A 12,766-nucleotide genomic window follows, 5' to 3' on the forward strand; every position below is an offset into this window, starting at 1 on the left:
TCCACTGACATACTGTTACTGTCCTCCCTTCCACTGGCATACTGGTACTGTCCTCCCTTTCACTGGCATACTGTTACTGTCCTCCCTTCCACTGGTATACTGGTACTGTCCTCCCTTCCACTGGCATACTGTCACTGTCCTCCCTTCCACTGGTATACTGGTACTGTCCTCCCTTCAACTGGCATACTGTTACTGTCCTCCCTTCCACTGGCATACTGTTACTGTCCTCCCTTCCACTGGTATACTGGTACTGTCCTCCCTTCCACTGGTATACTGGTACTGTCCTCCCTTCCACTGGCATACAGCTCATAGTGTCACCTGGTACAGTCCTCCCTTCCACTGGCATACTGGTACTGTCCTCCCTTCCACTGGCATACTGGTACTCTGTCTCTCTCTCTCTGTCTCTCTGTCTGTCTCTCTGTCTCTCTCTCTCTGTCTCTCTGTCTGTCTCTCTGTCTCTCTCTCTCTGTCTCTCTCTCTCTCTCTCTCTCTGTCTCTCTCTCTCTGTCTCTCTCTCTCTCTCTCTCTCTCTGTCTCTCTCTGTCTCTTTCTCTCTGTCTCTCTCTCTGTCTCTCTCTCTCTGTCTCTCTCTCTCTGTCTCTCTCTCTCTCTCTCTCCTTGCCAGCTGGTGATCCATCACAGCTGGTTGTCATGGAATGCTGAAGAACCAGCCCACCTCTTGTTAAAAACAGTTGTTTCCACGTCATTTCAACCAAAGAATTCTATGTGATGACATTGAATCAAGGTGGAAAACTGATTGGATTTGAAATAAGTAATTAACCACAGGAGGTTGGTGGTACCTTAACTGGGGAGAACAGGCTCAGGGTAATGAATGGAGAGGAATCAGTGGAATGGTATCAACTACATCAAACACATGGTTTCCATGGTTTCCAGGTGTTTGATGCCATTCCATTTGCTCCGTTCCAGACATGAATATGAGCCGTCCTCCCCTCAGCAGCCTCCACTGTCATCAACCTGAGGGAATTTTGTATTTTTTTCACCCATATTTTAACCTAAATACAATGACATGTTTTATTTATTTCACCTTGAATTCACGTTAGTTGATAACTCAATCACATGTAAATCAAAACTAGACGTTGAGCTGACTTCTGTGCCCAGTGGGCTGGGTCAATTTCCCCACACCATCCCTCAACACACACTAACGCCCAACACACACACACACTTACCGGAAAATACACAAATGGCTACTCCACACGCCACATGGAAGGTCTTACTCTTGTCCAGAAGCCTGCGGGCCTTTCTGCTTGTCACCTGGAGGGGTGTGTGTATGGGAGGAGGGGGGAGGGAGGGGGGAGGGGGGAGGGGGGAGGGGGGGGAGGGGGGAGGGAGGAGGGGGGAGGAGGGGGGGGGGGGACAGTGTCAGTGTACAGCCTTCAGACATATCAAAACCCTCACTATAGTACTCTCTGCCCATTCCAGACAGCCGTTACCAGACTACTGAGCACACACACACACACACACACACACACACACACACACACCACACACTCCCCTTCTCTCCGTACCGTGTGTGTTCCTCTGAGGTAGGTGAGTAGAGACCGACACATAGGCAGCAGCACCAGACTGCAGTTCAGATTGAGTACTGACGCAGACGCCCTGCTGATACACAGTCCTAGCTGGAGAAACACACACACACCAACACACACACAAATACACACACACACACAAATACACACACACACACACACAAATACACAAATACACACACACACAAATACACACACACACACAAATACACAAATACACACACACACACAACACACACACACACACAAATACACACACACACAAACAAATACACATACACAAACACACACAAATACACACACACACACACAAACACACACAAACACACACACACACACACACACACACACACACACACACACACACAAATACACACACACACACACAAATACACACACACACACACACAAATACACACACACACACACAAATACACACACACACACAAATACACAAATACACACACACAACACACACACACACAAATACACACACACACAAACAAATACACATACACAAACACACACACAAATACACACACACACACAAATACACAAATACACACACACAACACACACACACACAAATACACACACACACACAAATACACACACACAAACACACACAAATACACACACACACAATCACACACAAATACACATACACAAACACACACACACACAAATACACACACACACACACACCACACACACACACACACACACACACACACACACACACACACACACACACACACAGTTAGATTCTAGGTGTAGTTAACAGATAAAATGATACATTGTATGATTGTAATCTCCCCTCTAAACCACACTGCTCACAGCCTCCACCCCCATCCCCGACACACACATCTCTCTGTCAACACTCATGGCCTCCAGGATTACGGCACCTCATCATTCTTCACACACACACACACACACACACACACACACACACACACACACACACACACACACACACACACACACACACACACACACACACACACACACACACACACACACACACACACCATCTACAGTGTTTGTCATATAGAAAACAGCTGACAGCAAAACCACAGTGAAGGGGTGATCTGATATCCCGACAGTTCTGTACACACACACACACACACACACACACACACACACACACACACACACACACACACACACACACACACACACACACACACACACACACACACACACACACACAGCTGAATGAGATAAGATCTCTTTTGCAGGGATTTGTCCCCCACATGCAAAGTCTATGCAGCACACACACACACACACATCTCGCTCTGTCTGCCTCTCTCTCAATTCAATTTCAATTTAAGGGCTTTATTGGCATGAGAAACATACTGCCAAAGCATGTGAAATACACAATAAACAAAAGGGAAATAAACAAGGGAAATGAACAGTAAACATTACACTCCAAAATGTTTTTTAAAGAATAAAGACGAATTTACATAAGTTGTATTTAATATGGTGTTTGTGTTCCACTGGTTGCCCTTCTCTTGTGGCAACAGGTCATAAATCTTGCTGCTGTGGTGGCACACTGGTATTTCACCTAATAGAAAAAAATTGGATTTGTTTTCAAATTCTTTGTTGATCTGTGTAATATATGTCTCTAATTTTTATGTAAGTTGGCTGACGTTTTACGTGTTCCTATCCAATTGTGTTTTTTTGTTTGTTTCTTTGCGTTGTTTGTAACTTATTTTTTTACTTATTTTGTGCATAATGTTGCTGCTACCATCTCTTATGACAGAAAATAACTTCTGGACATCAGGACTGTGATTACTCACCACGGACTGGCAGAATCCTTTTTTTCCTTTAACGAGTCCGACGAGCCTGACGTGAATGATATACTGCTCTCCCAGGAACAGGCCCAGATCATAGTCATTTGCGTGAACAGACGGCGGAGAAAAAGGGGCCATAGGGCAGGCTGCCTTCTGAGAATTCGTAGGCAATCGAATAAACCCCCACTTCCTTCCATTCTGCTAGCAAACGTGAAATCTTCGGAAAATAAAATCGATGACCAAAGCGGAAGATTAAACTACCAATGGGACATTCAAAACAGTAATATCTTATGCTTCACGGAGTCGTGGCTGAACGATGACATTATCAACATACAGCTGGCTGGTTATACGATGTACGGCAGGATAGAACAGCGGCGTCTGGTAAGACAAGGGGCAGCGGACTATGTATTTTTGTAAATAACAGATGGTGCACGATATCTAAGGAAGTCTTAAGGTTTTGCTCGCCTGAGGTAGAGTATCTCATGATAAGCAGTAGACCACACTATCTACAGAGAGAGTTTTCATCTGTATTTTTTGTAGCTGTCTACATACCACCACAGTTTGATGCACTAAGACCGCACTCAATGAGCTGTATTCCACCATAAGCAAACAGGAAAACCAAAGGCGGCGCTCCTATTGGCCGTGGACTTTAACGTGGGAAAATTAAGTCCGTCTTACCAAATTTCTATCAGCATGTTAAATGTGCAACCAGAGGTAAAAAAAAACTCTGGACCAGCTTTACTCCACACACAGAGACGCACACAAAGCTCTCCCTCACCCTCCATTTGGCAAATCTGACCATAATTCTATCCTCCTGATTCCTGCTAACAAGCAAAAATTAAAGCAGGAAGCACCAGTGACTCGATCAATAAAAAAGTGGTCAGATGAAGCAGATGCTAAGCTACAGAACTGCTTTGCAAGCACAGACTGGAATATGTTCCGGGATTCTTCCGATGGAATTGAAGAGTACACCACATCTGTCATTGGCTTCATCAATAAGTGCATCGAAGACGTCGTCCCCACAGTGACCGTACGTACATACCCCAACCAGAAGCCATGGATTACAGGCAACATCCGTACTGAGCTAAAGGCTAGAGCTGCTGCTTTCAAGGAGTGGGAAGCTTATAAGAAATCCCGCTATGCCCTCCGACTAACCATCAAACAGGCAAAGCATCAATACAGGACTAAGATCGAATCATGCTACACCGGCTCTGACACTCATCGGATGTCCACATCACCAACAAACTAACATAGGAGATAGATGGGAGGGGTTGAATGGAGCTGAAGTGTGGGACTAATAACAACAAGATAACCAATGTAAAACTGGGGTCAGTAAAATGTATATAGGTTCAGAAATGTTGTAAAATAGCATAGTTACAAATAGAAATCAAACTGGATAGACATCGGAAATAGAGGAAGAACTAAAAACAAACAAAATATAACTATTGTAAAATAGATCGTATCTCTAAAATGTGTATAATATGTGTAAACTCAAGGTAGAAGCCCAAGTGTAATTGTTTATTCGTTTACTCCAATTGAGGGAGGGGTGGTTTGAGGGGAATAATAAAGGTATATTCTAAAAAAAGTATGTACAGTTGAAGTCGGAAGTTTACATACACTTAGGTTGGAGTCATTAAAACTCGTTTTTCAACCACTCCACAAATTTCTTGTTAACAAACTATAGTTTTGGAAAGTCGGTTAGGACATCTACTTTGTGCATGACACAAGTCATTTTTCCAACAATTGTTTTCAGACAGATTATTTCACTTATAATTCACTGTATCACAATTCCAGTGGGTCAGAAGTTTACATACACTAATTTGACTGTGCCTTTAAACAGCTTGGAAAATTCCAGAAAATGATGTCATGGCTTTAGAAGCTTCTGACAGGCTAATTGACATAATTTCAGTCAATTGGAGGTGTACCTGTGGATGTATTTCAAGGCCTACCTTCAAACTCAGTGCCTCTTTGCTTGACATCATGGGAAAATCAAAAGAAATCAGCCAAGACCTCAGAAAAAAAATTATAGACCTCCACAAGTCTGGTTCATTCTTGGGAGCAATTTCCAAATGCCTGAAGATACCACGTTCATCTGTACAAACAATAGTACGCTAGTATAAACACCATGGGACCACGCAGGCGTCATACCGCTCAGGAAGGAGACACATTCAGTCTCCTAGAGATTAACGTACTTTGGTGTGAAAAGAGTAAATCAATCCCAGAACAACAGCAAAGGACCTTGTGAAGATTCTGGAGGAAACAGGTACAAAGTATCTATATCCACAGTAAAACGAGTCCTATATCGACATAACCTGAAAGGCCGCTCAGCAAGGAATAAGCCACTGCTCCAAAACCGCCATAAAAAAGCCAGACTACGGTTTGCAAATGCACATGGGGACAAAGATCGTACTTTTTGGAGAAATGTCATCTGGTCTGATGATACTAAAATTGAACTGTTTGGCCATAACGACCATCGTTATGTTTGGAGGAAATGGTGAGGCTTGCAAACCAAAGAACACCATCCCAACCGTGAAACACGGGGGTGGCAGCATCATGTTGTGGGGGTGCTTTGCTGCAGGAGGGACTGGTGCACTTCACAAAATAGATGGCATCATGAGAAGGAACATTTTGTGGATATATTGAAGCAACATCTCAAGACATCAGTCAGGAAGTTAAAGCTTGGTCGCAAATGGGTCTTCCAAATGGTCAATGACCCCAAGCATACTTCCAAAGTTGTGGCAAATTGGCTTAAGGACAACAAAGTCAAGGTATTGGAGTGGCCATCACAAAGCCCTGACCTCAATCCTGTAGAAATGTTGTGGGAAGAACTGAAAAAGCGTGTGCGAGCAAGGAGGCCTACAAATCTGACTCAGTTACACCAGCTCTGTCAGGAGGAATGGGACAAAATTCACTCAACTTATTGTGGGAAGCTTGTGGAAGGCTACACGAAACCTTTGACCCAAGTTAAACAATTTAAAGGCAATGCTACCAAATACTAATTGAGTGTATGTAAACTTCTGACCCACTGGGAATGTGATGAAACAAATAAAAGATGAAATAAATCATTCTCTCCTATTATTCTGACATTTCACATTCTTAAAATAAAGTGATGATCCTAACTGACCTAAGACAGGGATTTTTTACTGGGATTAAATGTCAGGAATTGTGAAAAACTGAGTTTAAATGGATTTGGCTAAGGTGTATGTAAACTTCCAACTTCAACTATATGTGGTCTGTCGTAGGGTAATGTGGTAAAAAGCCAACTTGACATTTGCTCAGGACATTGTTTTTCTGCTGTTAACGTTAATGATCATGCAGAGGATTTTCCCAAGGTTGCTAGTGACGCATATCCAACGGTAGTTATTGGGGTCAAATTTGTCTCCACTTTTGTGGATTGGGGTCATCGGTCCTTGGTTCTAAATATTGGGAAAGATATTTTATCATTTCATTTAGGATGCCATCAACACCACAGGCCTTTTTGGGTTGAAGGGTTTGTATTTTGTCCTATAGTTCATACTGAACAAAAATATAAACGCAACATGTAAAGTGTTGGTCCCATGTTTCATGAGCTGAAATAAAAGTTCCCAGAAATATTCCATATGCACAAAAAGCATATTTCTCTCAAATTTTGTGCACAAATTTGTTTACATCCCTGTTAGTGAGCATTTATCTTTGCCAAGATAATCCATCCACCTGGAAGGTGTGGCATATCAAGAAGCTGATGAAACAGCATGATCAGATGCACCTTGTGCTGGGGACAACAAAGGCCACTGTAAAATGTGCAGTTTTGTCACACAACACAATGCCACAGATGTCTCAAGTTTTGAGGGAGCGTGCTATTGGCAGGCTGACTGCATGAATGTCCACCAGAGCTGTTACCAGAGAATGTGACGAGATCCTGAGGGCTATTGTTGTGTCATTTATCCACTGCCATCACCTCATGTTTCAGCATGATAATGCACGGCCCTATGTCACAAGGATCTGTACACAATTCCAGGAAGCTGAAAATGTCCCAGTTCTTCCATGGCCTGCATACTCACCAGACATGTCACCCATTGAGCATGTTTGGGATGCCCTGGATCAACGTGTACGACAGCGTGTTCCAGTTCCCTCCAAAATCCAGCAACTTCACACAGCCGTTGAAGAGGAGTGGGACAAGATTCCACAGGCCACAATCAACAGCCTGATCAACTCTATGCGAAAGAGATGTGTCGCGCTGCATGAGGCAAATGGTGGTCACACCAGATACTGACTGATTTTCTGATCCACGCCTCTGCCTTTTTTAAGGTATCTGTGACCAACAGGTGCATATCTGTATTCCCAGTCATGTGACATACCTAGACTAGGGCCTAATTAATGTATTTCAATTGACTGATATCCTTATATGAACTGTAACTCAGTAAACTCTTTATATTTTGTTGAGTGTAATTGGAGAATCCAGTGGGTTCTGGTAGTCTTTAATAGCTGACTCTAAACTGTTTAATTGATCATGTATGTGTTTTTGCTGTTTGTTCTTTGTTTTTCTCTCTATCTGCCTCTCTCTCTGTCTCTCTCGCGCTGCCTCTTTCTCTCTCTCTGCCTCAGTTTCTCTGCCTGTCTCTCTGCCTGTCTCTCTGCCTGTCTCTCCGCCTCAGTCTCTCTGCCTTTCTCTCTGCCTCAGTCTCTCTGCCTCAGTCTCTCTGCCTCAGTCTCTCTGCCTTTCTCTCTGCCTCTCTCTCTGCCTCAGTCTCTCTGCCTCAGTCTCTCTGGCTCTCTCTCTCTCTCTCTGTTTGTCTCTCTCTCACACGTGTGTAAAGCTGCTACCCAGGAATTCATTCAGAGACCAGTGGCGTGCCCACACTTGCCCTTCTAGAAGTATGAGGAGTGTATGAAGGGCTCACCTACTTCATACAGATCGCCTGCCAGAGGTGTGTGGGGGAGTTACTGCCTTTTAGATTAACTTCCATATTTATTTTGCACTAGAGTTTTTCCTGGTAAGGTCATGTAGTCAGGAACAACTCCTGGCCCTAGGTTATGACCACTGGTACCAGTGTCACTGAGCTAGGGCTAAGGATCCTGACAGTCTGCCTTAGTGCTCTTTTAGACCAGGTTCAGCTGTGGAATGGTAACTGTATGCAAGGTATAACAACAACATCAGAGTTATATTTAAATAAAAACATTTATATTAGCGTGAGAGGCCAATAGACCAAACAGTCAAGAAAATATGTCTCAAAGCATTGAAATGGCATTTGTTTGATTGTGAAGGACAAGTAGCTGTTTTAGTGGCCTAAACCGGCGACCCACAACGACTTGTGACAACAAATACACCATGCTCACAGAGCATCAACTGAATGTCACCAAGTCCCTGGGCTCCATCCAGAGTCTTTATATAACTATCAACGACTGAATAGGAACCCCCTAACCCTAAAAATAAAGTGTGTATGGGTGTTACATACAGTACATACACACACCCCATACACCAGGAGTTCCTCAAATGACGGCCCGCGGGCCCGAATTTGGCCCACTTGTAGTTTTATTTGGCCCCCCAAGTTTTCTAAGCAAAAATATTTTCAAAAATCCAAGAAATCAGCTCCAGGTGATATTAATTTTGTAAATCTGTTCCCAAGTATTCCCACGCATAATAGAGAGACACGTGTGATTGTATACAAATGTAAGCAAGGTTTGAAATTATTGTGTTTTAGTCAAATATTATCTCTGTTTGGGCTTTTTGCGGTCTATCTGCAGTCTATAAATGATTTGTAATTATGTTCTGGCCCCCGACCATCCGCTCTAGAAGCTGTATCTAGTTGATGATCCCTGCCATACATTCTGTTCTGTGATCACGGTATAATAGCAGTGTGCTGGACTGGCGTCTTACCCCGAGCATCTGATGGAGGTAGTGGTACTGCTGCCCACAGTAGTACAATAGGAACGTCCTCATGAACAGCAAGGTGTTAGCTCCCAGCCACAGCACCTAGCACACACACACACACACACACACACACACACACACACACACACACACACACACACACATATACACACATCACACACACACACACACATATACACACACACACACACACACACACACAAATAAGATGTCAGTGGTGCTGATGATGAAGATGAAGATGAATCTGATTATTGATAATGATTGATGATGACAACGTCCAATGACCACAGCACTCTTTTCAAGTGTTAGTTAGGCTGCTATCCAATTCCCAGTTAGGATCGGGATTGTAAATTGCAACAGCTCCACTCAGTTACTTTTCTTTGCAATAGTAAAAACATGTCATAACAGTGTAATACTGTAATAAAAGTGTTGTCTCGGGATTAGGTTGTACTATTCTTACCAGAACCAAGTGTTTTCCTCCCTCGTTCGCGACCCAACTCCGCACTGACAAAGCCATGTTTCAGCCGCACCGACCGCCGCCAAGTTTTCCAGTTTGGGAGCTTATGGAAAATCAATCCCTTTTGTTTGACTCCGAATCTCCGCCTACCAGTGACACAAGCCCGTCTCTTTGCGGATCACTCCCGATAAACTGGCACTCTAATGTCTCGCAAGTCTTTGGGGGGCATTTCTGTCCCGGCGTCCTTGTGCACGGCGTGGAGTGTTTTAGCACCGGCGAACCGGCTTGTCGTTTTCTCGTCCTCCCCTCCCTCTCTCTTTCTCCCCCGTCTTTCTCTTTTTCTAACGGGTGAGGGCGCCACGGCACTCGATGGTCGTGTGGGTAATTTTCCACGGTTCTTCAGTGTCCACTGTTGTGTCTGCGGTGAAAGCAACATGAAAAAAACGGTAGGTTATTATAGAGCAGGGAGTGCAACGTCGGGGCCCTGGACATTTGCCCGAGAGAGTAACCTGTAGGTAACAACGTAGTCTCCCAAATGAATGATGACTAGCCTAGATAAAACGCAGACAGAAAAGCATAGAAGGGGGCATAGCCTCTTGAATTGTAAACATGAAAGAGCTAACAGTTATTATATGACAGTGCTGCTATCCTGAACCTTTTGTATTATCACCAATGTTTTGTCAAATAGACATTTTAAGAGACAGCAAAAGAGGAAAGTTTCTTCATTACAGGAGTCTGCAATAAAACAGTGGGATAATCTCAATTGTTTTTGCTCGAGTCCTCTCCTCTGTCCTTGCCTGCTTTTGAAAAAGGGTTTAGGTCTAGTTTAGGCAACAGGCTACTAGTGCCTCACCCTGGCTATAACCGCTCACTACAACTCAGAAGATAGATTGCCACCAATCGCACCCAAAAACACGTTGACAGTGTTATATTAATATGTTGTTCACAATCACCACTATAAATCACTAGCATGGGTGTACAGCTATGGCTGGGCTTGAACCAGAAACTGCACTAGTCTACAGGTTTATATATAGCCTACACAGACCTGTGCCATGAAGGTCGAGACCTCTTTGCAGAGTCAATTGTGCGGACACATACTACAGGCAGGCACCGTTGCACTTACTCCTCACCTGTGTAATTGTACGACTGCTACGTTAGGTTAGGCAGGCAGAGGCAGACGTCTGAATCAGGTCTGTGTCTGCTGCTGACGCAGTGTCACTCTTGGAACGTTCCCCCAGCGCACATTCCAGAGCTTCACGCTCGAGCCCACCGCATGAAAGAGGCTCAGGCCGCCCGCAGCTGTCCTGGAGCTGCGCAGGGGCCGGACTGGGCGCAAGGGGTCAAGCGCGACCGCCGGCTGCACAAGAGTGTGGGAAAATGACACAGAACTATTTTATATAAACTACCAGAAACTCAGACAAACGAGGTAATTATATGATATTTAAGTTGAAAATGTAATTTATAGTTGTAGATCTAGGCCTACTGCAGTAAAACTCTCCCCTCTCCTCCACCGCTTTCTACTCTCCCTCTGTATATTCTCTCTCGGACACTTTTGACAGCCCCCCCCCCTCCCTCCCTCTCTCTCTTTCTCTTTCTCTCTCTCTCTGCTTTTCACACACATACACTCCATTAACTTGTTGAATGCGGTCGGTGTTTCGGAGTGTTACCAAGCGGGACAATGAAAACCGAAAGCAGGCTTGTGCAGTGGATTTGTTGGCTCATCGTTATAACGTCGTTTTTCCTGACCGGGTTTATAATAGGTGAGTTATAATGACATTTTTGGCGATGATTATCCATAAATTAAACACATTTTAAGAAGTTAAAGTTTCCTTTTACTGACGAATGATAGTGGTGGTGGTATTGTAAGCTTTTGTTACTTTTGCATTTCATAGTGAAGTGAATAATAATACCACGTTTAAGAACTATAATATGCATCTGTCTGAGGCAATTGTTTTATTTTTTGGTGAGCACGGAGAAAGGAATGTTATAGTTCGCTAAGTATCTTTTCAAACGTCTGAAATCGCAGTGTAACAGTCTGAATAGGAAAAAGTAGTCTTAACACAGGGTTAAAAAAACGCTTATTGTCTTGTCAAATAACACGTTCCTCTATTGAGGAATCAACATAGTGGAGTGGGATAAACGCACACAAGTGACCATATGTGACTACATTCCTCAGTCAGCTCTGAGATGAACTGTGACCTACAGTTGAAGTTGGGAAGTTTACATACACCTTAGCCAAATACAGTCTGGCCAAAAGTTTTGAGAATGACACAAATATGAATTTTCACAGTCTGCTGCCTCAGTTTGTATGATGCCAATTTGCATATACTCCAGAATGTTATGAAGAGTGATCAGATGAATTGCAATTAATTGCAAAGTCCCTCTTTGCCATGCAAATGAACTGAATCCCCCCAAAAAACATTTCACTGCATTTCAGCCCTGCCACAAAAGGACCAGCTGACATCATGTCAGTGATTCTCTCGTTAACACAGGTGTGAGTGTTGACGAGGACAAGGCTGGAGATCACTCTGTCATGCTGATTGAGTTCGAATAACAGACTGGAAGCTTCAAAAGCAGGGTGGTGCTTGGAATCATTGTTCTTCCTCTGTCAATCATGGTTAGCTGCAAGGGAACACGTGCCGTCATCATTGCTTTGCACAAAAAGGGCTTCACAGGCAAGGATATTGCTGCCAGTAAGATTGCACCTAAATCAACCATTTATCAGATCATCAAGAACTTCAAAGAGAGCGGTTCAATTGTTGTGAAGAAGGCTTCAGGTCGCCCAAGAAAGTCCAGCAAGCACCAGGACCATCTCCTAAAGTTGATTCAGCTGCGGGAATGGGGCACCACCAGTACAGAGCTTGCTCAGGAATGGCAGCAGGCAGGTGTGAGTGCATCTGCACACACAGTGAGGCAAAGACTTTTGGAGGATGGCCTGGTGTCAAGAAGGGCAGCAAAGAAGCCACTTCTCTCCAGGAAAAACATCAGGGACAGACTGATATTCTGCAAAAGGTACAGGGATTGGACTGCTGAGGACTGGGGTAGTCATTTTCTCTGATGAATCCCCTTTCCGATTGTATGGGGCATCCGGAAAAAA

General features: G+C 43.9%; 1 protein-coding gene across 2 annotated transcripts in view; it reads right to left on the bottom strand.

Moving 5' to 3' along the window:
* nox4 (NADPH oxidase 4) overlaps positions 1–10,180 on the bottom strand; it is a 197,691-nt gene extending 187,511 nt beyond the window's left edge. The window contains exons 1-4 of one of the 2 annotated variants that reach the window (XM_045704002.2): positions 9,673–10,179; positions 9,198–9,293; positions 1,527–1,637; positions 1,188–1,272 (exon numbers count right to left, since the gene is read on the bottom strand). In XM_045704002.2, the coding sequence (XP_045559958.1) occupies positions 1,188–1,272; positions 1,527–1,637; positions 9,198–9,293; positions 9,673–9,729 (349 nt within the window). In that variant the 5' untranslated portion in view covers positions 9,730–10,179. Of the gene's footprint in view, positions 1–1,187; positions 1,273–1,526; positions 1,638–9,197; positions 9,294–9,672 lie in introns of both variants that reach the window. The other variant, XM_014163465.3, reaches the window with a different exon arrangement.
* Between the last annotated feature and the right edge of the window lie 2,586 nt (positions 10,181–12,766).

Source organism: Salmo salar, chromosome 20 (genome assembly GCF_965601325.2).
Source record: "Salmo salar chromosome 20, fSalSal1, whole genome shotgun sequence".
Taxonomy (NCBI): domain Eukaryota; kingdom Metazoa; phylum Chordata; class Actinopteri; order Salmoniformes; family Salmonidae; genus Salmo; species Salmo salar.